Genomic DNA, 25,200 nt, shown 5'->3' with positions numbered 1-25,200 from the left:
AACTTTGGGTGAAGAGGGAGAGAGATAAGACATTACTATAAGTGCCTTATCCTCATTTACTCCTTAAGTGGCAGAATAACCTTACCAGGTGGGTAGGTATTACATCTTATTGTGTCTCCAAGGGCAGAATTTGAGGCTTCTCTGGGAATTTGCTTTAAGAGGCAGAGTGGCCCCAAGTTAGACAAACTCCGGGGTAGTCAGACTTCTGGGTCTGGCTTCTCCCAGGTATAAACAGAGGGCTGATTAAACCTACCTAAAGGGATTTATGTGTGAGGCCGCACCCCTCCCCTCCTTGCCACCCCTCGGGCCCAGTGGTGCCCACCAGGTGGCGCCACCGAAGCTGGGGTCCTGGCGGGGGAGCCCCAGGAGGGGGCGGGGTGTTGGGTCATGGGGGTTCGGGTCTTCCCAGCGCTCTCGCCCTGCAGGAGAGATGGGGGCTCCGGCTGCGTGGGCCCCTCCCGGAGCCACCGCTCTTGCCGCACCGAGGTAAGGTAAAGCCCCCGGGGGTGGGGGACAGCTTCCCGGACGCCCTGCTCGGCTGACATACTAGCCCTCGGGGGCCCTCCTGTCGGTGCACAGCAACCCCTTCCTCACCCACCCTGAAACGATAGCTTCGCCCGGGCAGCCCAAGGCCCCTAGAGCAGGCGCACGGGAGCCCTGGGGACCCGACTCCACCTACCCGAAGCTACAGCGGGGGTTGGGGGGACAGGACCCCACCTCCCCGGGGCTAACCGGGCGGCAGACCCCAGTGGTGGACCCACGAGCCCCTTCCCTTGTCCCCTTCGCCCCGCAGAGCTGTCCCGACGGGGCCCGCGACTTCAGGGCGGAGCAGTGCGCCGAGTTCGACGGCCAGGAGTTCCAGGGGCGGCGGTACAAGTGGCTGCCGTACTACGGCGGTAAGTGCGCGAGTCCCTCCGACTGCTGCCCCCCACTGCGTTGCCCTATGCTGGGCCCCATCTTTGGGGATCTCTTTGCTACACTGACTGCATTTCGCAGTTCTCATTACCATATTATAGACACGTTGTCAAATACATTTAAAGGAAAACCTCCAGTACCCCCAGCAGGGCACAACAGTGGTGGTCGTTTTGAGGTTTTTCCATCCTTTTCCCCTCCATACATACGTTTTCAAACAAAGCCTTGGCCAAGCCTCTGATGTTTTGAGACTTCTTTTGGTTGGCCTGCTCCGGAAGCATTCCTCACGTGGCAGGAGGCATGGTGGGGGGCCGGGCAGGGGGTGGGGTGCGAGGTGGCGAGTGGAGTCTGTGCCTGAGTTTGGGCAACCTGCAGGCTGGGCTGCAGGGGGCTTGATGTGGCAAGAGCTCGTTTACTCAGAGTCTCTGGGGCCGGAACCTGGCTCTGGGTAAATTTGAGGAAGATGTAGGTCATTAATTTTTAGAGCAATACAGTTCAAGAAAACAAACAAACAAAAAACACTAACATGTGTACTTAAAACATTTTAGATGAGTCAGAACATACCTTCTGAGTAGTAGTTTTCACTGCTCACTGTGGATGACTCCTGGAAACTCTGTGGCACTCGGGATTCCAAATCAGTAAACAGAGCTGTGTGTGCTCTGGGGTGGGGAAGGGGTCTTGGCCAGAGGGGGGGCGGCCCCAGTGCGGTGGTTTGCATTCATTGCTCCTCCTGGATCCTAAGGTGAGGGTATGTTGAAAATAATTTAAATACCTGTTATAGAAAAATTAGAACACAGGGGAAAGTTTAAAAAGGGTTGTTGAGGGATGCCTTCTTTGGGTGGAGGTGATTACAATCCTGTTAGCACTTCTGGGCTGTTTAAACAATGTGTATATAATATTTAGATAAATATAAAAATTGAAACAAGAAAAAAACCTTAACCCTATCTCTTTCATAGGATCCAGGCTAGCATTTCATGCGAGCCCTTTTCACATTATTCTCTCTCTGTTTACCTACTTGTAGTTATTACATAGTATCACTTTGCACTCTGTTATAAGCATCTTCCCACATTACTGTCTAATCTTCATAACCACAGTTTTTAATAGCACAGTCAACACGCGTAATATTCTAGTGATAGATAATAGAGTAGCTGATTGTTAAAACTTGGACTATTATAAATAATAAGGGTGGGATAGACCTCTTCAAATGTCTAGCTTTTTCCTTATTCTGGGATTTTTCTTCGACTTGATTCCCAGGGATTCCCAGAGATGCAGCAGTTTCCGGGAGAGCATCCCTTCTCCCTGGCTTGGGGGTGGGATTCTGAGCCACTGGGAGTATGTATGGCGCTGTGGGCCCCTCCCAGTCATGGGCGCGTGTGCTTCTGGCTCCTGCCCACACTTCGCTGTTGCTAGGACAGGCCTTGAACCTCGCTCAGCCTCTCAGCTTTCTCCTCTTGCTCGCCGCAGCCCCAAACAAATGTGAACTGAACTGCATTCCCAAGGGGGAGAGCTTCTACTACAAGCACAGGGAGGCCGTCATAGACGGGACACCCTGCGAGCCTGGCAAACGGGACATCTGCGTGGATGGCAGCTGCCGGGTGAGTTATGCCCCCACCCCCACCAGATGGCTCGGGGCCTGTTGCAGACGTCGCCCAGCCCCGCACCAGCAGGCCAGGGGCTCTCATGACTTTGACGTCTTCTCAAGACTAGCTTCTAAGGTGCCTTGCATCGCAGATGCCCTGTGACCCTCTTACCTTTGCCCTTTGAAAACTCTAGCCCCACAGTAATAGGAACCCTCTGGGTGGCACTGTGAACACTGAAGCTACCACTTCTTCCCGGTAATTTTGTTTCCACGCTGCTCTTCACAGCTGCTCACAATTATACTAAATGAACCTCTCTTCCATTATTTTTTTTTAATTAATTAATTTATTTATTTATGGCAGTGTTGGGTCTTCATTTCTGTGCGAGGGCTTTCTCTAGTTGTGGCAGGCGGGGGCCACTCTTCATCGTGGTGCGCGGGCCTCTCACTATCGTGGCCTCTCTTGTTGAAGAGCACAGGCTCCAGACGCGCAGGCTCAGCAGTTGTGGCTCATGGGCCTAGTTGCTCCGCGGCATGTGGGATCTTCCCAGACCAGGGCTCGAACCCGTGTCCCCTGCATTAGCAGGCATTTTCTCAACCACTGCGCCACTAGGGAAGCCCCATTATTCTTAATTCTTTCCATTCCCCTCTCCCACCCCTGGATTTCCTCCTATTTTCAGATACTTGAAGATAATGTCCCTATAGCCTTCTCTCCTGTATCCTCAAATTTTCCAGGCATAAATATTCTAATACATTCGCCAGTGTATTTCTTCTTTTTTTTTAATTTATTTATTTTATTTATTTGTTTTTGGCCATGTTGGGTCTTTGTTGCTGGGCGTGAGCTTTCTCTAGTTGTGGCGAGCGGCGGCTACTCTTCGTTGAGGTGCACAGGCTTCTGATTGCGGTGGCTTCCCTTGTTGTGGAGCATGGGATCTAGGCGCACGGGCTTCAGTAGTTGTGGCACGTGGCCTCAGTAGTTGTAGCTCATGGGCAAGTAACAGAAACCGAACTAAAACTGACTTAAGAAAAAAAAATGCCATTGGGGGAGGGAGTGGCTGGCTGGCTGCAGGTGCTTGAATGATGATGCTGGAAACATCTCTCTCCTTGTCTCTTTGGTCAGCTTAGGGGCAGACAGGTTCTTCTGATGAGGTGTGAAGATGGCCCAGCAGCTCAGGCTTCAGTTGTCCCAGCCTGGCAACTCCCGGGGACAGAGCGCCCTATTCCCAGGAGTTCCAGCAACCTGGGGTTGCCTTTGGCTTGTCCTGGCCTGGGGCTCCCCCTGTGAGCTTTGAGCAAGGCATACAACCCGCTGATTGGCCCGAAGCCCCTGTTGGGGAACTGTATGCAAACTCTGTGGGAGAGAGGTGCTCCCACAGAGGAAGGAAAGTGAGGTGCTGTTGCCAGAGAAGGGGACACGGTGCCGAGTAGGCAGAAGAGGCGGACTGTCAGCCACAGGCCAGATTCAAGGTTTACGCGGCCCCCGTGGCTAGTGACTGGTTACTGCACCTCCCGGACCTGGCTACGCGGCCAGGGTTCAAGTCCTGGTGTGACCGTGACTCACGCTGGTCTCTCCCATCTCCCCTCATCTCTGCCTGGCAGGTTGTCGGCTGTGACTACAACCTGGACTCGTCGAAGCAGGAGGACAAGTGTCTGCAGTGTGGTGGTGATGGCACGACCTGCTACCCCGTCACAGGCGTCTTTGATGCCAATGACCTCAGCAGAGGTGGGGCTCCTCCCAGGGTCCACAGACAGTTGAGACAAGGGTCTGTTACCTGCTCCTTCCTGGCCTGTCTCCCTCACTGGCTGAGTTGCTCTCATGGCACTCAGAGGGTCTGATGTGGCACTCAGGTCATGAAAGCCCTGAGGTCCCGCCTCAGGGTGGAGGCTAAACCATAGTCCAGGAGCCTGTGGGCTCACACTAGGATCTCTGCCCCCTTATCCAGTGGCCACCTGGATGCCTCCGCATCCCTTCCCCCACTGTCCCCATCTGCCCCCTCCCCTCCCGGTCAGTATGGGTGCTGGAGCCTGCCCGCCCCTCTGGGCTTTGTAAGGCTGTCTGCTCCTCAGGAACACTCTTTCCCAAGCACCCTGCCCTGCCTGTGTCCTCCTTGCCCTTCCCTGACCCCACTTGTGCTGCCGGGCACGTAGCATCCTCAGGGCCAACCCCTGCCTGTGGCCAGAGTGGTCCCGGAGCATCTCTGTCCCCTCAGGCTACAACCAGATCCTCATAGTTCCCGTGGGGGCCACCAGCATCCGCATTGAGGAGGCGGCCGCCAGCAGGAATTTCCTGGGTGAGGAAAGTTTTGGGTCTGGGGCAGGGGGGTGGGTCCTGCCAGGGCAGCTGACCTGGGTGCTCGCCCCGCACAGCGGTGAAGAGCGTCCGTGGTGAATACTACCTCAACGGGCACTGGACCATCGAGGGCGCCCGGGCCCTACCTGTGGCCAGCACCGTCCTGCACTATGAGCGGGGAGCTGAGGGGGACCTGGCGCCCGAGCAGCTCCACGCCCGCGGCCCCACCTCAGAGCCCCTGATCATCGAGGTGAGCGGGGCTGGCGGGAGAGGGGGGTGGCCAGTAGGAGGGCTGTGGGCTGGGCGGGGGCGGCCCCCTGGCATCAGGCCTCAGTGGGGACCCTCCTGCACAGCTCATCAGCCAGGAGCCCAACCCTGGCGTGCGCTTCGAGTACCACCTGCCCCTGAGCTCCCCCCGGCCCGGCTTCAGCTGGAGCCACGGCTCGTGGGGCGACTGCAGCGCCACGTGTGGTGGAGGTGAGGGCAGGGCCCCGGTCAGGGGGTGCGGCTGCACGTGGGGCTTGGCTCTGTCTTCCAGGCGCTCCAGCTGTGGGTGCGAGGTGGACAAGTAGAGGAGACAGCTTCACGTCATGGGGGGTCACCTGGGGGAAACCCAGAGATCAGGAGACTCAAGGAAGGGCCCCCGCCCAACCTAAGAGAACCAGAGGGCTTCCCCGAGGCAGTGGCATCTCACAGGAGACAGTATTCCATTGTCAGTGGAGCCTGGGCCTGGAGCTAGTGGTCAGGTGTCAGAGCGGGGCTCCATCGCCCACAGATACAAGTCTCTGAACCTCAGGTTCCTCATCCGTAAATTGAGGATGGTGATGGCAGCCTACCCCAGGGGGTCACGTGAGGCTTAATCAGGGTGACGCTTGGGATGTGTCCGGAAGGGTGCCTGGCCCAGAGAATGCATTTGGCGAGTCTGGACTGACTGGTTGCCTGCTACGGCCGGGCCTATGCAGGTCAGCAGACCCGCCCAGTGTTCTGCATCATCGACAATGAGGTCTACCCCGAACATCTGTGCCGGCACCAGCCGCGGCCAGCTGACCGCCGCCCCTGCAGCCCTCAGCCCTGCCCACACACCAAGCGGTGAGGCCCTGCTGGCCCCCTCGGCCCCTGCGGGATCCAAGCTCTTAGGTGGGAAGGGAGTGGGGTCCCTCAGCCGCTTTAGGCGTTGAGCAAAGAAGGAGGTTGAGGGGCTCCTCAGAGCTGTGGCCAGAGGGGGAGGAGCCAGCCATCAGCCGGGCAGGGGCAGTGGGGGGTCCTGAGCATGAGACCCCAGGCTATTCCGTCCGCCATCCTGAGCCCACACAGTGCCCAGAATGTCCAGGCTGGCGGCGGGAGGGTTGGGGGGGGTATCGGAGGCCCCGTTTGTCTGAGTTGGCAGGGGACTTGGCAGGTGCCAAAGAATGGGCCACGGCTTGGGCCAAGGGGCCTGAGGGCATCGGCAGTGCCTGTGTTTGTGCACAAGGGACCTCTTACCTGCACCAGCCCAGAGCGTGGCGCCTCGCTGGGGCCCAGCGTGTGTGCAGGAACAGGTGCTCCTGGGCCACAGGCTCCCCGCAGGGCTGTGCAGTCCTTCCTCCCTGTGGCCTTGGTGGCAGCTGGTCTCTTGGGATGGTGGTGGGTGTGGCTTTGCATGTGGGCTGGCCCTTTCTTCTAGGTCCTTGGGCCCCACAGCCAGGAAGGGCCTCTCCCCACTTGGGTGAGCACAGCCCCTCCGGGAGATGCTCCCCACTAAGTTCAGCCCCAGAGGGGATGGAGTCTGGCTGGGGGTGATGGCTGACCTGGTGAGGAGGAGGAAGGGGGACTCAGGTGAGGACAGGAACGCTGAGAGGGAGGCGGCCAGGCTCCGTGTTTTTAGGGACCAGTGCACAGTGGTGGGAATGGGTGAGCAGGCCCGGACCTTGGCCTTTGCGCAGGGCTCTTTGCCCCTCACATGCACTGCCTGATGCTCAGAGAATGGGCCGGGTGGGGGTCCCCCCTCTGCTCCTGTGCCCCCTTGGGCCTGGACCTTGGCGCCTGCTGCAGGACCAGCCTCACCGCCTTCCTGCTCCCTGCCAGCTGGAAGACGGGGCCCTGGACTCCCTGCTCGGCCTCCTGTGAGGGCGGCTCCCAGTCCCGCACCGTCTACTGTGTCTCATCTGATGGCGCCGGCGTCCAGGAGGCTGCTGAGGACACCGAGTGTGCGGCCCTGCCTGAGAAGCCCCCTACCACGCAGGCCTGCAACCTGCAGCGCTGCACAGCCTGGAGCGCGGAGCCCTGGGGCGAGGTGAGGCCCGGGCCTTGCTAGGAGGGGCGAAAGTCAGGAGCTGGGTCTTGGACCTGGGCAGCAGCAGGGCTGGGAAGCTTGTCCTCCGCCTCGGGCAGACAGATCCTGGGAGTAAAGTGACCTGCCACGTGGTCTTGGAAGCAGTGGCCAAGGCTGGGACTAGAGCGAGGGCCTGGATTCCTGCTCCCGTGTTCTTCCTCCTTCACTAGGGTCCCAGGCCGGGTGGGAAAGAAGAAGCCGGGCACATTGTTTGGGGGCCAGGGAGAAACTGGGGCTGCTGGTCACTGCTTCTGGCACCTACCTATGTTGCAGTTGCAAATGAAGGAATGTGGAAAACGCACCTCAGCTTGGTATCTGCAGCCATGGTTCAGGCTGTGTAACCGCAGGAGGATGACTCGGCCTCTCTGGGCCTGGGAACTGGGCATGGGGCAGCAGGGTGCTGTCTGCCCTCTGGGCCAGGCTGGTGGGACTCCAGCTGGGCGAGGACCAGCTCGTGCTGACAGCCCGGTCCTTACAGTGCTCTGTCAGCTGTGGCGCCGGGGTCCGGAGGCGGACTGTCACCTGCCGGGGTGGCGAGGGGTCTCTGCTCCACGCCACAGCGTGCTCCTTGGAGGACCGTCCCCCCCTCACTGAGCCCTGTGTGCATGACAGCTGTCCCCCCCTCAGTGACCAGGCCTGGCACGTAGGCGCCTGGGGTCTAGTGAGTACTTCCCCCCACCCATACCTGCTGCCCAGTCCCGGGCCCTTGGGTCTCTGACCGGAGGCTGCACATGTGCCTGTCCTTGGGTCTGACACGCAGTACCAGGCAGTTCCCCCTTCCCCCTTCCCCCTTCCCCCTGCCTTATGGGTACCCCCCACCCAGTCTCAGGGTCTCTCTCCCTTTGCGGGCTTGTTCTCTCTCCCCACTCCCACCCCGGGGGGCCCCAGTGCTCCACGAGCTGCAGCTCGGGCACTCGGAGGCGCCAGGTGGGCTGCGCCATTGGCCCGCCCGGCCTCTGTGGGAGCCTGCAGCCCTCCAGGCCTGCGGATGTGGAGCCCTGTAACACGCAGCCCTGCCATCTTCCTCCAGGTAAGGACAGGAGGGGCAGCTGGTACCTGGCCCCACCTCTTTTCCTGCTATCAACCTGGCCAGCCCTTCCTGCCGCTGGGCCTTTGCCTGTGCTGTCAGCCCCCTGGGACGCTCTCACACATCACCGTGTGTGAAGCCTTTGCCACCCACAAAGTCTGGCTCTGGACAGCCTCACCAGGCAGCCCTGTTTCCCCCCTCGGAGGTAGCATCCCTTACCCCACCCCCATAGCTCACTGTAACTGCTGTCACTCTTAGGTTGGTTTCCGGGTGCTGCAGTGGTTGTACATGGCTTGTAGGCCTACTAGCTGTAAGCTTCTTGAGGGCCAGGTCCCCTTCCTTCTTTCTGTTTATACCCCTGCAGAACTTAGCTAGCGCGTGCTAGGTACTCAGTAATTGTTGAGTGACTGGGTGACTGAGTGCAGAGAGGGAGGCCGTCCAGGAAGGATTGTCCTCACGTATTGCCTCTGCCTTCCCGCCTCCCCTCACCCCCATCCCCACTGGGAAGGAAGGTGTCCCAGTCGTGAGGAGCTGCAGGACAAAGGGCACAGAGGCAGCAACTTACTTGGTGTGAGGAAGTGTTACTGAGGGAAGGTGTGGGTTGGGGCTGAGCCGGGGGGTGGGGGGGTGGTCGGCTTTGAGATACTGCAGAGAGGCGTGTGGCCCTGATGTGCTAATGATGGGGGAATGGTTGGGTTCCAGTGGAGGCACGTGGCAAGGTGGCTAAGAGCCAGTGGCCTGGAGTCAACAGCTAACCTGGATTCAAATCTCCACTCCACTGCTGACCAGCCATGTGGCCGTGGGCAACTGCCCCTCCTCTCTGATCCTCGGTTTGCCCATCCGTACAGTGGGGTTAATAAGACTGACTTTCCAGGCTCGTGACGATCGCTTGGCACAGTGCCTGAATACACAGTACTCCATAAGCAAAGCGTGGGTGGCAGTGGCGGTGAGGCTCTGGGGGACCCTGGGCCGGGCTCCTGGGGCTCCTTCGCCTGGGCCTGGCCCTTGGGATGCGCGAGCAGATGGATCCTCGGGCTCTTACAAGTCCAGCTCCCTGGAGCCACTCGGTGTCCCGGGACCCTGGATGCCTTCCTGGAAGAGGCTGCCCTGAACTTACCCCAGAGAGGCATTCACATAGGTCGAAAGGAGGGAAACAGAAAGAGACCTTCAGGCCAGGCTGAGTTGTAAAAGAAATAACCTTCATTGCTGTTTTCATAATTATAAAAATAATTATGTTCATTGTGGAAAATTTGGAGAATTTAGAAAATTAGTATATAGCGAGAAACTTAAATTACCCTTGACTCCATCCATTGTTGGGATAAATATTTAGTGAACTTCCTTGTAACGTATGGGTGATTTTTGTATCTCCTTTTTGCCCCTAATGACATTTGGTCTGTGAACATTTTCATCTTGTGATTTCTAGGGGCTCCACAGAAGTCCATGGTGGGTATGAATTTAGAATTTAGGTGGTTCCTGCTGTTTTGGGTACTGTAACTAGTGCTGTAGTGCTTACTGGCAAGTGCCCGGGAGGAGGGGCCGAGGGTGCAAAGAGGCGGCCTCCTGAGGGGTAGGCTTCTGAGCGGACACACCAGACAGCTCTGCTTCCCCGTCTTTTCTAGACTCTTGAGCAGTGCTCGCCAATAGAAATAGAAGGCAAGCCCCACATGTCATTTAAAATTTTCTAAGAACCACATTTTACTTATTATTTTTAAGAGTTATTTATTTTATATATATATATTTATTTATTTATTTTTGGCTGCATCAGGTCTTAGTTGTGGCATGCGGGATCTTCATTGAGGCACGTGGGATCTTGCGGCGCGCAGGCTTCTCTCTAGTTGTGGCGCGCAGGTTTTCTCTTCTCTAGTTGTGGCGCATGGGCTCCAGGGCGTGTGGGCTCTGTAGTTTGCAGCACGCAGGCTCTCTAGTTGAGGCACACAAGCTCAGTGGTTGTGGCGCGCAGGCCCAGTTGCCCTGCGGCATGTGGGATCCTGGTTCCCCGGCCAGGGATTGAACCCACAGTGCTAAAATTTCACTGGTGTAGTCGATCTCGATTTAGATATCATGAAACGTACAGTTGAAAAAGCAGATTCACATCCCCAAGTTGTTCCAGACATACTGAAGGTTTTTCAATAAATGAATCAAGTGTCAGTGTTTAAATTTAAAAATAATTCTAGTTCGGTAAAATTTAAAACTCAGTTTCTCAGTCCCTCAAACCACATTTCAAGTGCTCAGTAACTGCGAGACCAGTAGGGGCCCAGGACCGGCCCTCGGCACAGGGTATGGAGGTGATGACAGGTCTGTCCAGGGTGGGTGCTCTTCGGGCTGGGGTAATGCTGAGGGCCTCAGGCCTCTGGCTACTGATTAAATTTGTCTAATAGGTCCAGGGGAGCCGCTGAAAGTTTTGGAGCTAGAGTGACGCCATGAAAGATGTTTAGGACAGATTTGGCACCTGCCTGTCAGGCCAAAGTGGAGAGAGTTGAGAAGTAGGAGCCAGGTGGGGAGCAGGTGCAGAAATCCAGGCTCTTAGAGAGAATGATGGGAGTGGAGGGGCCGGCGCTGGCCCAGCAGAGCCTCATCCCCTGCGGGTGTGGGTGTGGGGAGGGGCCCCGGACTCCAAGTTAAGCCTGAAAAGGTGGCAGAGAAGAGTCATAGGAGGGGAAGCCAGAGGCAGGGTGGGCTTGGCAGAAAGGTGCCTTTCAGGCAACGGAGAGATAACAGGAATTCCAAGGCTGGCTGGGGGCTGTGAACGCAGGACCGAATGTGCGTAGGAGACCAGAACAGGGGAGAGAACTGGAATCAGCCTTGTCCGAGGTTTTGGCCCAGGTTGGGTAGGTAATAAAATGAAAACAAAGATTTTACCTCTTCTCTACTGGAATCTTCCAACCCTAAATCATTATTTTTTAAATATTCCCTGGAGACTGGCAAGATGTCCATGCGAGAATGGGATTTTCACTTATTTTATTTTTTATAACTTTGTTCCACTAGGTAGTAATATGTTTATTGTGGAAAATTTGAAAAACTAACAAATAGAAGGAGGGGACCCCCCGCACCTCTGCCTCACAAAACACACACACACACACACACACACAAAGCACTCAGAAACTTTCACTGTGAGCATTTTGGTGGTTTTGTTTTTTTAATTTATTTTATTCAAGTATAGTTGATTTACGATGTTGTGTTAGTTTCTGCTGTACAGCAAAGTGATTCAGTTTTATTTTTTGAAAGATTTATTTATCATTATTTTTTGTTTTATTTATTTTTGGCTGCATTGGTTCTTAGTTGCGGCATGCGGGATCTTCGTTGAGTCATGCGGGATCTTTCGTTGTGGCGCCTGGGCTTCTCTAGTTGTGGCGTGGGTTCCAGAGTGCGTGGGCTCTGTGGCTTGTGGCACGCAGGCTCTAGTTGAGGCGCGAGCTCAGTAGTTGTGGCACGCAGGCTTAGTTGCCCCGTGGCATGTGGGATCCCAGTTCCCTGACCAGGAATCAAAACCGCATCCCCTGCATTGTAAGGCGGGTTCTTTACCACTAGACCAGCAGGGAAGTCCCTAGTTTTTTATATATATGTATGTGTATAAGTATATATGTTGTTTTCCATTATGGTTTATCTCAGGATATTGTATATAGTTCCCTGTGCTATACAGTAGGACCTTGTCGTTTATCCATCCTCTATGAAATAGTTTGCACCTGCTAATCCCAAACTCCCCATCTACCCCTCCCCCACCCCCCTCCCCCTTGGCAGCCACAAATCTGTTCTCTGTGAGTCTGTTTCACAGTCACTGTGAGCATTTGGGGGGTGTCCTGCTAGTATTCTTTTGGGTATCATTTTTAAAAATTCCTATTATCCTAATCTTATCTACTCAGCCTTTTGCATTTTTTCTCTAATATTTTGTGATGAAAATCTTTTTAAGAACTTAATATTGAGGTGGTTAAACATCATACAGCGTAAAATTCACCCATGCTAATGGTACAGTTTGTGATTTTTAGTAAGTTCACTAAGCTGGACAAGAGACGATGAGGAATTTGGATCACACAGGAAAGTTGAAGAGCTGTGTGGTGAGCAGCCACGTGCCCACCATCAAGTTCACAATTAATATTTGTTGTAATTACTTTTTCATCATCTACTCTCTATCCCTTCATCTATTAATCCAATTGTTTTTAATATGGATTTTTAAAAATTGACGTGAAAATCAACACAGTTAACCACTTTAAAGTATACAGTGTGCTGTTTTTATTTATTTATTTATTTATGGCTGCGCTGGGTCTTCGTTGCTGCACGCGGGCTTTCTCTAGTCGCGGCGAGCGGGGGCTACTCTTCGTTGCGGTGCGTGGGCTTCTCACCGCGGTGGCTTCTCTTGTTGCGGAGCACGGGCTCTAGGCGCACAGGCTCAGTAGTTGTGGTGCACGGGCTTAGTTGCTCCGCGGCATGTGGGATCTTCCTGGACCGGAGCTCGAACCCGTGTCCCCTGCATTGGCAGGCGGATTCTTAACCACTGTGCCACCAGGGAAGTCCAAGTAGACAGTGTGCTCTTATTTGTTGTGTTCACAATGTTGTACAACGACCAACTCTCTAGGTTCAAAAATTTTCATCACCCCATATAAACACCCTGTACCCATCAAGTAATCACTCCCCATTAACCCTAGTCCCCTTCCCTGGTCACCTGACCTGCTCTCTGTCTCTATGGATTTGCCAATTCTAGATAATATCAGATAAAAGGAAGAGCAGATCTTTTGCATCTGGCTTCTTTCACTTAGCGGAATGTTTTTGAGGTTCATCCAAGCTGTGGCATACATCAGCACTTCATTCCTTGTTACGGCTAAATCGCATTCAGTTACATGGATGTGCCCGATTTGTTTATCCATGTGTCTGTTGATGGATATTTGGGTTGTTTTTACCCTTTGGCCATAATGAATAATGCTGCTATGAACATATTCATGTAGGAGTTTCTGTGTGGGTGTGTATATTCAGTTCCCTTGGGTATATATTTAGAAGTGGAATTGCTGGGCTCTATGGTAACTCCGTTTAACTTTTTGAGGAACTGCCGGGCTGTTTCCACAGTGTTGCACCATTTTACATTCCCACCAACAGTGCATGGGTTTCCAGTTTGTCCGCATCCTCGCCGACACTTGTTATTTCAGTCTTTTCTGATTAGAGTCATCCTAGTGCATACGAAGTGGTGTCTCCTTATGGCTCTGATTTGCGTTTCCTTAATGACTGATGATGTAGAGCATCTTTTCATGTGCTTGTTGGCCATCTGTGTGTCTTCTTTGGAGGAGCATATGTTCAAGTTCCTTGCCCATTTTAAAACTGGATTGTTTATCTTTTCATTAGTCCAATTAAAAATGTTTGTGTATCATTTTTTGCTTTATGTCATTGGGATCAAACATAAACGCTAATTTTACATGTGGCTTTTCCTTTTGCTGAACACGTAACATGAGCATTTTCTATGCAATCAAAGACTCTCTTGAAACCTGGGAAGGGTGTTTATAAAAACACAAGTCTGCTCCTTTTTCCTTCTACTGTCCTGGGTTCCCCAGGTCCTGCCTGAGTAGTGGGGTGGGAGCAGATGTTGGTGGGGGTGGCCTTCCCTCTGCACCCTGACTGCCCCGGCTCCCTGCAGAAGTCCCCAGCATGCAGGACATGCACACCAGCCCCAGGGACCCGTGGATGTCTCTGGGCCCACAGGAGGCCCCCACCTCAGGTGAGAAGCTCAGTGGAAGCCCCCAGCCCCGGGCCCTTGAGATGGAGGTTGAGGGTGGCGGCAGGTGGTTTGGGGGGATGGGGAGAGGTGGGTCTGATGCGGACACAGATGGAGGGTGAGGAGCCAGGTGGAGACATCACATGACCTCTGCTTCCTCTTCTCTCTAGATTTCAGAGACCAGTGGTGGGCACCCCAGGAGCAACCCTCAGCTCGGGGTAACCCCAGAGGCGACCAGAGCCCACACCTGCCAGCCCCGGGCCCAGCCCCATCTCTGCGGCATTCCTCACACCGGCAGCCCCTGCGGTCTGGCTTGGGGCCCCGTGACTGCAGACACAGCCCCCATGGGTGCTGCCCCGATGGCCACACTGCGTCTCTTGGGCCGCAGTGGCAAGGCTGCCCGGGGGCCTCATGTCAGCAGAGCAGGTGGGTGCCTCTTCCTTCTCCCCAGGTCGAAGAGGGAAGATGTGTGTTCAGGGGGTGTGTCTGATGCACGGGCAGTGTCTCTGCTCGGAGAGGGCGTGGGGTGGCTTAGCAGAGCTCCAGGCTGAGCTGCCCTGGTAGCGCAAAACCGAGGGCTTGGGTTCCTCTCGCTGAGCTCCTTAACGTGCTGGCTGTGGGCAAAACCCCCTGCTTTCTCTGCAGAAGTCAGCCTGTTGAGATGTAGCCTGAGGCTCTGGGAAGGCAAGTGGGCTATGATTCTAGCTCTCCGATCCAAACCAGGCCCCCAGTCCCTCAGAGGCTGTGGTGCTAAGGGCTGAGATTCGCGCCCAGCAGCCTGGGGGTGGTTCTCAGCTCAGCCGCTTACCGGTTGCGTGCTGGGTGACTTGGGGCAAGTTATTAACCTCTTTGATCTTGGCTTCCTCTGCTGAGAATTGGGAACAATGACAGCCACTGACTGGGGTTCCTGTGAGGCTGAAACGAATCACATGGTGCCTGGCACATAGAAGGTGCTTTGATATGTTCCTTCTTTCACCTTCCTTCCCAGCTCCTGGTTGGTGGAGGTGAACTAAGTGGTGGGCTCCTCTGACACCCTCTTCTGCCCCGTCGCCCAACCGCTGACATTTTGTAAAAACTCCCTGGGAACCTGGTGTCTGGGCAGGTTCAGGTGCATTTCCCCCTCCTCGGCTTTGTGGTGGGCTGTGTGAGTTGAAGATCTCTCAATTACTAAGGGTTCAGCCCTGCGTATTGTTTTCCTGTCGCCCTCACTGGGAGCCTCTAAGCGGCCAGTGGACATGGCAGAGACTGGGGTTCACAAACCCGTCTCCCACGCGGATCTTCACCCGGTCAGGCCCTGGCTCAGGGAGCCTCAGAGCCTGGATCCTGGGATGCAGGAAGCTCAGGGTCCCTGGTAGGGGTGGGGGTCAGGGCTGGGTGCTGAGGGGAGGGCTGTGTGATGTCTGTCTAGGTTCGGGTGCTGTCCTGACGGGGTGTCTGTGGCCGAGGGGCCCCATCAGGCTGGCTGTGCGAGCTCTTATGGACGCAGCAACACCGGGAGCAGGCCACAGTCGAGAGAGGTGGCTTCCACGGTAAGTGTCTGGTCACGTGAGGGGCAGGAGTCCAGCCCCCGAGCCTGCTCAGAGCCACTGCGACCCAGGCTCTGCAGCTTTAGCCTTGCAGAAAGGAGGTCCCTGAAGCCGGCTGGACTGGACCATCCTCTGGAGGGCATAGGGCTTCAGCGACAGGCCTGGGCTGGAGCTGGGGGGTTCAGCCAACATTCTCCTGGCCTCTGATCTGCCCCCAGGGCTGGGGTTATGCTCCGTGCGTTCATTGTTCTGTCCCTCTTCGTGCCATCCTCTACCTGGCAGCCTAGAGTTCCCGCCAAGAGCCAGACTTATTTCCAACTTCCCAACCTTGGGCTTCCTCCCCAGGCCCAGCAGAATGAGCCCAGTGAGTGCCGGGTCTCCCAGTTCGGCTGTTGCTACGACAACATGGCCTCTGCGGTGGGCCCTCTTGGGGAAGGCTGTGTGGGCCAGCCCAGCTACAGTGAGTGGATGCCCCTTCCTGTCCTTCCTGGTGGGTAGGCTCTGGTCCCACTGTGCTCGCCACCCCACCCAGAGCCGAGAACCTTCCTACTGCCTTGGTTATTGCTCTTTTCTTCCACAAATACTTACTGATCACCTACTAGGTGCCGGGCCAGAGAACAGTGCAAGATTATTATCATGTCCAACAGTTTGCACTTGTCGCCGCCTGGTTGCTTGAGGGAGTTGGGGAGAGTTGTCAGTGGGGATTCCACAGAGAAGGAAGGCTGTGCTGCCCCCGGGGCTCAGCCCCCTCCAGAGACAGGGAGGTCAGGGCTGGGATGGATGGGGTGTCCCCACCCTGCCTGGGATGAGTCCTGGAAGGAGGGCTGTGAGGCGGGTGCATGGGTGGAGTGCCAGGGACCATCACAGGGACGTTGGAAGCCAGGTGGGCTGGTGGGCTGAGTCTGCAGGGGGCTGGGCACCTGGATGGGCTTTAAGCAGGGGCCAGCGTGGTCACATCTGAATGCGGAGAGGGAGCAGGCTGTGCCTGGGAGGAGGGTGATTGTTATGGGCAGGCTGGGGGCTGGAGAAGATTCAGAGCTGGTGAAGGGCCCTGGGAACAAGGGTGGGCCCCTCACTGGGCATCTTCACAGGCCTTTGGGGGCTCAGGGCTGGGTCCTCATTGTGAGCTAAGCACAGCAAGGTTTGGCCCTGGGGTTGCTCTGTGTGCGCCCTTGGGGCCTGGGTCAGGTGGGGAAGAGCACGAGGGAGCCTGTCCGGGGAGCTCATGGCCCTGACCTTTGGACGGCTCTAGTTCTGGGGGTGGAGGTGGACGGGGATGATTGTGGAGGCTGCTGGGTTCCCAGCCCAGGGCAGGTCTGGGCAGTGAACAGACTGTCCCCAGGGCTGGTCAGGGGCCCAGTGTAGATGTGCTCCGTACCCTGGGAAGGGCCTCACTCCTACGTCCTGGGCAGCGTTTGCAGCTTCGTTACTGGGTCTCGGTGACCTGCGTCCTCCCTGCCCCCTCAGTGTACCCTGTGCGGTGCCTACTGCCCAGTGCCCATGGCTCCTGCACGGACTGGGCCGCCCGCTGGTACTTCATCGCCTCCGTGGGCCAGTGTAACCGTTTCTGGTATGGTGGCTGCCATGGCAACGCCAATAACTTTGCCTCAGAGGAGGAGTGTGTGAGCAGCTGCCGGGGACCCCAACATGGGCCCCGCCGACACGACCCCGGGGCCTCTGGCCAAAGCACCCATAGAGACAGTGGCGGCAGCGGTCCTGGGGACCAGCAGGAGGCCAGCCGGCACGGGGCGGGGCCTGTTGTCCAGAGAAAGCCCTTGCCTTCCGGTGGCCTCTGGAGGCAAGATCAAGAGCCTGGGCCGGGGGCCGTGGACCACAGACAGGCCTTTGGAGAAGGGCCGCAGGGCCAGGAGCTTGGGCCCAGTGCCGCTGGACTGGGCGGAGACGCAGGACCACCAGTGCCACCTTCCCACAGCTCCTCCTACAGGTGAGGCCCACCTTCCCCAGGTGGGATGGGGGATTAGGGACCCAGGCCCAAGGGCTGAGCCTTTTGGAGCTAAAACCCTGAGGGCAGCTGGGCCCCCCTCCATCCCTAACCTGGAATCTTCCAAACAGCCCAGACTGGAGGGCCTTGCTACCATCATTCTACAGATGGGGAAGCTCAGGCTTTGGAGATATGAGACTTGCTTAGGGTCAGGCAATCGGTGGATGGTGGTGCCTAGACTCTCCAGCAGATCTTGCCGGTATAGCCCAGGGCCTGTCTAGTTGAGGCCTAGGTTATAAGCTTCATGACCTTTGGCAAGTCATCCAAATTCTCGAAGCCTCAGTTTCTTGCCCTGTAAAGTGGTGATGTGATCTCATAGGTTTAATGTGGGTCTCATTTGTTGTTAGTCTTGTGACTGTCATATTAATGAGATTTGGGAAGATTAAAAACAAAATAAATAAAACTTTGAATTCCAAAGGGATCAGGCATGTGTTTAGCTCCCCATGGGAACCTGGTGTTGCTTCTCTCCCAGCCTCTCCATTCCCTGGGCTCTGTGCCTATTCTGTGCTCTGGCAGGAACAGGTTGAGGTAGCAATGCCTGGGGATATTGGGGGGGTGGGGGAGGGCGGATTCCTGAGTCCTCGGGCTTCTGGAGCTTGGCTTCCCCTGGGACCCTCTGGCCCCACCGGTGCCCAAGACGGGATGGGCACCAAGCTTTCTGTGTGGTGAAGTCTCTGGTCCCGGCACTCATGCAGACCCTCCCTCCCACCTTTCCAGGATCACCCTGGCAGGCTCGGAGCTCTCCCTGGTACAGGTGGCTCTGGGGCAGCTGGTGCGGCTCTTCTGCCCAGATGACAGCTCCCTGGACCCCCACGCCAGGTGGCAGAAAGATGGGCGGCCTATCTCCTCTGCCAGGTGTGTGTGCAGCCTGCACAGCCCCTCTGATCTCCTGGGACGGGCGGGTGAGTGTGGGGCGACGGCGCCTCTTGTAGGAGCCAGGCTCATCGTTGCCTCAGGAGCCCAGAGCTCAAGCGCCCTCTCTTCATTCAGGCACCAGCTGCAGCCCGATGGCTCCCTGGTCATCAGCCCCCTGCGGGCAGAGGACACTGGCACCTACAGCTGTGGCAGCACCAGGCCAGACCGTGACTCTCAGAAGATCCAGCTTCGCATCACAGGTCTCTGTTCCCAGCCCCCCGCAGTGGGTCTCACGGGCCCCGGGGTGGGGTACCGGCCGGGAGGGCCTGGGCCGGGGGGCCTCGACACTGGAGGACTAGTGTTTCCTTGGGCCAAGGCCTCCTGGTGGCAGGGACCACATGTTCCAGCTGGGCTGGGGCGGATGTGTTGCCCCTCGTGGCCCTCATTTCTCTATTGGTTCCCCACGGGCCCCATGGCCCACCCTTCCTTCCACCCCCTTCTCCCCACAGCTTACCCCTTGCTTCTCCCCACAGCTCACCCCTTGCTTCTCCTTGCCTCATGACAGGGGGTGACGTGGCCGTGATTCCTGAGGCTGAACCAAGGCACTTCCCTCAGGCCAGGGACCCAGCCCAGGGCCACAGTCCTCGGGACCCCAGCCTAGGGGGCGGTTCTGGGGGCCGGGGGGCCGTCTCCTCCTCGCACCCATGGCCCACGAGCAGGTAACAGTGTGCAGTGCTGTCTCGCTCTTGGTCTGCCCCACTGAGGCCGGGGTTAGGGGAGGTCTTGGGGAGAGCGGGGGGAGGGTGGGTGGTCCCAGGCCAGCGTGTGCTGTGAGCGGGCTTGCTGGTGCCTGCTCAGGGCTCTGTGAGGGGAGGGCTGGGGAAGCATGGCTCCCGGAGCTCAGCTTCTGGAGGAGGAAGGGGACCCCGCCCACCACCCTGAGTCGTGGGGAACGGAGCCAGGGCCTGGCCCAGGCCTCAGGAGCCGAGGGAGGGGAGGACACCGGCAGCTAGAGGGCCTGAGAAGGCCTTGAAGAAGGGCAGTTTACGGAGGGGACGCAGAGAGCTGGGGGTGCCCAAGTCAAGGACCTGGAGGCAGACGCGCAGGTCGGTCGGGCGGGGGACAGTCGGAGGTTCTGGGTGGGGAGGTGAAATAAGCCACAGGTGTCTTTTAGACCTGGTCCAAGATGTCCCAACCGGAACAAAGGGGTGATGTTGGGAAGCGGAATCTGGCTGGAGAGGGGGAAGGGGCCCACGAGGCTGTGCGGAGGTCCCGTCCCCTGACGTGGGTGGGAGTGGGGGAGAGGCAGCTGCAAGGACCCCCTCACGGCCGTGGGGTGCTTGCTCTGCAGGCTGCGTCTGGACCGGCACCAGCCTGGGGTGGTGGACGCCCATCCAGGCCAGCAGATCCGGCTGACCTGTCGTGCTGAGGGCTTCCCACCCACAAGCGTCGAGTGGCAGAGAGATGGGCAGCCCCTCTCTTCTCCCAGGTTCGTTCAGCTCCTTTCCCCTCCCGCCTGGCCGGCCTCCAGCCGCACCCCCACTGGGGGAGGGAGCTGCAGGTGCCCCCTGGTCCTGAGGAGGGCCCCAGGGCCCCTTGAGGGTTGGAGCTGTGGCGTCGGGCTCCTCGGGCAGACCGCATTTGGGTCTCTGGGCCTTTCTGGACTGTGGTTAGCGGACAGAAGTAAGGGCCTGCTAACAGAGGTGACAGCTGAGCGAGGAAACAGAGGCGGACACACTTCTGGCCGTAATCCCAAGGGCTCACGTTTACTGGGCCCGTTCGGAGGTGAGGCTTTTCTCCTCCTATGACCTGCAGAGGAGACCAAATAGGTGGGTGCTAGTTCATCCCCATTTGACATGCACAAGCTGAACACCACACAGCTCCTAAGTGGTAGAACCAGAACCGAGCCTAGTAAACAAGTGTAGCAAAAACTAGAAACCCAAACCAGAATTATTTTGTATCAGAAAACTTGACTTGTTTATTCAGGCTCTAAAGTCAGGCATCTTTAAGGAGAGTGCCAGCAGCTGGAGGGCCTGAGGGCTGGAGGCCTACTGGCCCTTGGTCAGATCCCAGTGACAGCAGGGGCTGCTCAGCCTCTCACCAGGGGAGGGAAGATCCTGCCCCTCCTGCCCCCTGCCGGGCACCTTGGGGTGGGGACACCTGATTGTGCTTGGCCCCCAGACACCAGCTGCAGTCCGACGGCTCCCTGGTCATCAGCCGCGTGGCTGTGGAAGATGGAGGCTTCTATACCTGTGTTGCAGTCAACGGGCAGGACCGAGACCAGCGCTGGGTCCAGCTCAGAGTTCTGGGTAAGGCGGCAGTCCCGGGCGGGAGGGTGAGTGTGGCCGGTGGCCTCTGAGGTCAGGTGGGCCAGGATGGGCGTGGTGGCTGACAGTGCCCCCTCCTTGGGCCCAGGGGAGCTGACAATCACAGGGCTGCCCTCTACGGTGATGGTGCCAGAAGGTGACACGGCCAGGCTGCTGTGTGCGGTGGCGGGCGAAAGCGTGAACATCAGATGGTCCAGGTAAGGCTCTGCTCCAGGCAGGCCTGGCCCTCGGGCCCTCGTACCTGAGGTGGTACAGCCCAGACAGAGGGGGTGCACCTTCCTGCGGGATGCTGCGGTCACCACTGCCCCCTCCCCTTATTCTTCCACTCCTGCCTCCCGGCCTGGTGTCAGGGAAGGTGCCACAGCGCCCTCATACCGACGCCCGGAAGCCCCCTGGGACTGTCTTTTCTGTTGGTCGGGCTACCCCGGGTTTCTCAACCTCGGCACTATTGAGATTTTGGGCTGACACGTTCGTCTGTTGGGGTGCACTGGAGGACGTCTAGCAGCGTCCAGGCCATCTACCTGCCAGATGCCAGTGGCACTCCCTCCCAAGTCATGGCAATAAAAAGTCTCCAGATGTTGCCAAATGTCTCCTGGGTGACAGAATCTCCACTGGCGTTGAGAAACCCTGGGCTGCACACAGCTTTGAGGACTTCAGTGGTCTTTCACCCCAAATCTGTTGGTCTTTTATTCATTCAGCGTTTTTTTGCCCACTTCCTCCTTGCAGTATGTCAGGACTAGGCTAGGCTCTGGGGATCCTGGGGTAATCTGAGTCCCCCAAAAACTCCCAGGCAGGAGATGGCCCAGTGTCCCCCAGGCTCCAGAGGTTTGCCTTAAGTGCGTCTGTGTACAGTGGGGTGAGGCTGTCTCCTGTCTGGGAGAATGGATGAAGGGAAGGATGTTCTTGGTCAAGCCTCAAGGGTGAGTATTGGAGCGATGATGCCAGGATGGGAATGGGCCTGCACACTGGCAGGAACGGTGAGGGGCACGGAGGTCAGCTGCCTCTCTGTGGCCTTGATGCCAGGGAAGGTGGTGGGAGCCTCTGCAGGCTTCTCAGCTGGTGCCCTCAGCCGGCCCTGCCCTGATCAGCTGTGGCTGTGATTATCCTATCAGGCCTGGAGCTTCCCAGCAGCAAACATGCTCAGGACACCCCTCTTCAAAACAAACAAACATAAACACACCCTCCTCTGACCCAGTGTTTCCCTGCAGTGGGGTCCTATATTGCGTCCCCTTCATGCACGGCTGTTCACATTATCTTGGTCTGCTCACCTCCCTGCTGGCAGCTCAGCCCTTGCCCCGGGGCCTCTCCTCCACCCCCGCACCCCCATGCCAGGGACACTGCCCTGACCGAGGTCACCAGTACCTCCCTGTTCCTCAGTCCTTGAACAGACTCAGTCCCACATGACCTGCAGTCTCCTTCCTGCTTCTACGGCTGCAGCTTCTGTTTTACTGGCCCGCTCATCACATCCCTCTCTCTGAGAGGCTCTTGTACCTTGAGGTCTGTCCTTGGTCCTCGGTCCTCGGCTTTTCTCTAACTTCACCTTGGGTAGCCCTGTAGACATGAAGTTTCCAGGACCATCACTGCTGAGACACTGCCTGGGTCCAAACCTCAAACCTGATGGCTCCTGGTGTCTCAGAGCACCCGAAATGCGAAATGGGGGAAAATAACCTCACCATTCACTCCTCATCCTGCCCTGGGTCTCCCCACGGTGGAGGTGCACCACCACTGCCCAGTAACCAAGCTAGGAACCTGCTACCCTTGATCTCTTCTTCTCCCCCACCTCTGACCCTCACCCAGGTCCCTTTGCTTTACTGTCTGTCTCGTCAACCTGTGTGCACACCTGCGGCAGCCACTCACCTGGCCTCTGCCCTCGGGCTTGTCCCTGCCCCACGCTGCGGGTGGTGATCCTTTCCAAGCACACGTGGCGTTGTCAGTCCTGCTCAGCTCACACCCCTCGCTTACCCCCAGCATCCGGTCCGGACTCCTGATAGGAGCCGTGCGCACTTCCTCCCACACCCACTCTCCTCGCTGCGGCCATGGCCTTCCTTCAAACCCCCGGGTCCCCGTGTCCTCCTGTCAGCCAGCCGCTCCTCCTCACCCTCAGGTCAGGCCTCGGCCAGCTGTCCTCCTTAGGGAAGGCTCCCCTACCACCTGCACCCCGCCCCACCTCGCTGGAGGCAGGATGCTCGTGTCCTTCATCCCGCTGCTTAGAGGACCTCTGTGGATGAAGAGGGAGAGAGAGACTCCTGTGGGGATAAGGGGCAGATCTGCAGTCACTTAGATCAGCTGGTGTGAGTCCACCTCACTTCCAAGGTATTTTGCTTCGGCGTTGCTGGTCTATCATCTTGGTACCAGACCCATCCCTTCCTTAAAGTGAGGGGCTGCAAAGAGGGAGTCGTTGGCTCTGGAGTGGCCTTGGATCACCACCTCCCCCTGGCCCCGCGAGGGCTGGCACAGCTTCCCAGGGCCTGGACAGCTCTCCCAGTGTCCTCTCCCCCCTAGGAATGGGCTGCCGGTGCGGGCCAATGGCCACCGTGTCCACCAGTCCCCGGATGGCACACTGCTGATCCACAACCTGCAGGCCAGGGACGAGGGCTCCTACACATGCAGCGCCTACCGTGGAAGCCAGGCGGTCAGCCGCAGCACCGAGGTGAAGGTGGTCCCGCCGGGTAAGGAAGGCCTACCCCAGGCATCTGCTTGTCCTTGAGAGCTGGCTGCTTGCTGCAGAATGCGGAGGGGGCAGGCTCTGCAGTCCAGGGGACTCAACTCCAAGTCCTGCCTCACCTTGCCAGTTCCTGGTAGTGTGACTTGGAGCAGGCCAGTTATCATGGGGCTTGAAACAGCCTGGGAGAGAACTGCCAGGGCCTTTCCGTGCTGGTCAGCCTGGATGGTCAGGCCTGGCTACCTCCTGTCTGTGGGGCTGAGGCTGGAATTGGCCAGGCTAAAGGTTGAAGTCTGGTAGAAATGTTGCTTAGTGAGCGGGACTGACAGTGGGCTTCCAGTCTGAGCTCCTTCAGACAGCAACTGGGCCGCACACGTCCCAGGGCCCAGCGCAGTGTCTGCATCACCAGGTGCTCAGAGACTCAGTGATGGAGTACGTGCCTGCGTGAAGGCGTTGCCCTGGCCAAAGCACCGTCCTGTAGGGGCCACTTTTCACCTCTGTCCTGCCCAGCAAATAGATCCTTGTCTGTGTATTTACCAAACTTACGAGACTTGAGACAGGGCCAGAAGGCAGATTTATGAGAGAAGGAGAGCTGTTAGGAGGATCCAGATGGGCATGTTTGTGATTAGCTATAGACATGTCTACCTGGGAAGCTAAATTGTAATTAGAAATTTGGTTGATGCTGAAGTTTGGTGGGGCTCCTGATGTGGTGTGACGTGACTGCCTTCCTGGATAGGACACTATGGCCTCAGTCCAGCTGCCTTTCTCCCGCCCCGTTAGATGAGCGTTGCTAATCTTACTTTTTTTGTGTGTGGGCGGTGGGGGGGACCTTTCTTGATGAGAAGCTATCTCTCTCCCTCCTTTAACAGTGTTCGTTCCATCGATTAGGCTGCATGTTATCTGCTGTCACCCATGTAAGCTTTTTGTAGCATTTCACTGCTTGAGCCTGTCTCACTGTGCCCTATTCGTGGTTTGGTGGCATGTTGGAACTGCAGTGTTCGAATCAGGGTGGGGGGCCTTGAGCTAGTCACACTCTGGTGTAAGGGACATACTTCTACTGTGAAGACCTCTCAAGCTTTTTGCCTAAAAGTTTAGGGTGAGAAACAGAAAATATCATAGGGTTAAAACATAGCGGGGGACGGTCACTCACACTACTCTAAGTGAGTGGGAATGCTATGGGGCAAAACAGTTACATGCGCACATTCTAGCCATGGTTACTATGTGCCCCAGGTGCTATTATTATCTCCACTTCAGATAAGAAAACTGAGAAACAGAGAGCTTAAGTAATATTAATTTGCCCAGAGACCCCCGGCTAGAAGTGGCAGAGCCATGATGGCGCCCAGGCAACCAGCGTGCTTCACCAGCAAGCCCAGCACCTCCTCACCTCTGGCCGTGATGGGTCCAAGGGCTGCAATGGCTGAGATAAAGTTGATACCAAAGTTATGATTTTTAAGAATAGGCATAGGTGGCTTGCTCTTTATGTAAACGTAAGTAGTTCATACGCTTGTATTATCGGTATTACTTTATACAGCCGTCCACTTGTTAGGTATGGTCTTTCAGTTGTATTTTAGGAGGGAGCAGGGGAGAGGGCATGGAGTAGGCCATCCCCAGCCCCGTGAGATGACTTCAGGGAGGTGCTGCTCAGGCCTAAGCCAAGCTGAGTCATAAGAGCCCCTTCCAGAAAGAAAAGGCCACTTCAGTGCTAAGATGAAGCAGCAGGATGAAACTCTCACAGGGATTTATAAGATACTGAAGCTTCCAGTAAATTCAGAGGGGGAGGCAACCAGCACTTTGTGCTCGATGTAGTCTCAGTGCCACAGTTCACAGCCTGTCCTCCTGTCAGCTTGCCTAATACTCTTTGCTGTCTCCGGGGGAAGTGGAAAAATTGGAAAGATGGGGAACTAAGTGACTAAGCTGGGGCTATTGAAGGCACAAAACTTTTGAGGTAGGAGGAAACCAGTAGTGAAAGAGAACACAGCCTTTGCCGACTCAACTGTGCTTAGGGCTGACCCTGCTC

The 25,200-nt window shown here is 56.8% G+C and overlaps 1 protein-coding gene across 1 annotated transcript in view; it reads left to right on the top strand.

Annotated features, from left to right (window-relative positions):
* PAPLN (papilin, proteoglycan like sulfated glycoprotein) overlaps positions 1-25,200 on the top strand; it is a gene marked incomplete at its 3' end in the record, with an annotated part of 33,871 nt that overhangs the window by 8,168 nt on the left and 503 nt on the right. Inside the window, exons 4-26 of the mRNA XM_082649360.1 lie at positions 426-486; positions 794-896; positions 2,377-2,507; positions 4,088-4,211; positions 4,699-4,779; positions 4,856-5,028; positions 5,132-5,255; positions 5,741-5,867; positions 6,843-7,050; positions 7,568-7,750; positions 7,978-8,119; positions 13,734-13,814; positions 13,982-14,237; positions 15,220-15,346; positions 15,644-15,801; positions 16,833-17,282; positions 18,057-18,194; positions 18,330-18,503; positions 18,728-18,913; positions 19,546-19,683; positions 20,376-20,503; positions 20,610-20,718; positions 23,024-23,190. Of these exons, the coding sequence (XP_082505486.1) occupies positions 426-486; positions 794-896; positions 2,377-2,507; positions 4,088-4,211; positions 4,699-4,779; positions 4,856-5,028; positions 5,132-5,255; positions 5,741-5,867; positions 6,843-7,050; positions 7,568-7,750; positions 7,978-8,119; positions 13,734-13,814; positions 13,982-14,237; positions 15,220-15,346; positions 15,644-15,801; positions 16,833-17,282; positions 18,057-18,194; positions 18,330-18,503; positions 18,728-18,913; positions 19,546-19,683; positions 20,376-20,503; positions 20,610-20,718; positions 23,024-23,190 (3,569 nt within the window). The remainder of the gene's footprint in view (positions 1-425; positions 487-793; positions 897-2,376; positions 2,508-4,087; positions 4,212-4,698; positions 4,780-4,855; positions 5,029-5,131; positions 5,256-5,740; positions 5,868-6,842; positions 7,051-7,567; positions 7,751-7,977; positions 8,120-13,733; positions 13,815-13,981; positions 14,238-15,219; positions 15,347-15,643; positions 15,802-16,832; positions 17,283-18,056; positions 18,195-18,329; positions 18,504-18,727; positions 18,914-19,545; positions 19,684-20,375; positions 20,504-20,609; positions 20,719-23,023; positions 23,191-25,200) is intronic.

This window comes from Grampus griseus, assembly GCF_964374135.1.
Source record: "Grampus griseus genome assembly, chromosome: 2".
NCBI lineage: Eukaryota > Metazoa > Chordata > Mammalia > Artiodactyla > Delphinidae > Grampus > Grampus griseus.
The sequence above is the reverse complement of the archived record's forward strand: the minus strand, read 5'-3'. Positions and strand labels throughout refer to the sequence as shown.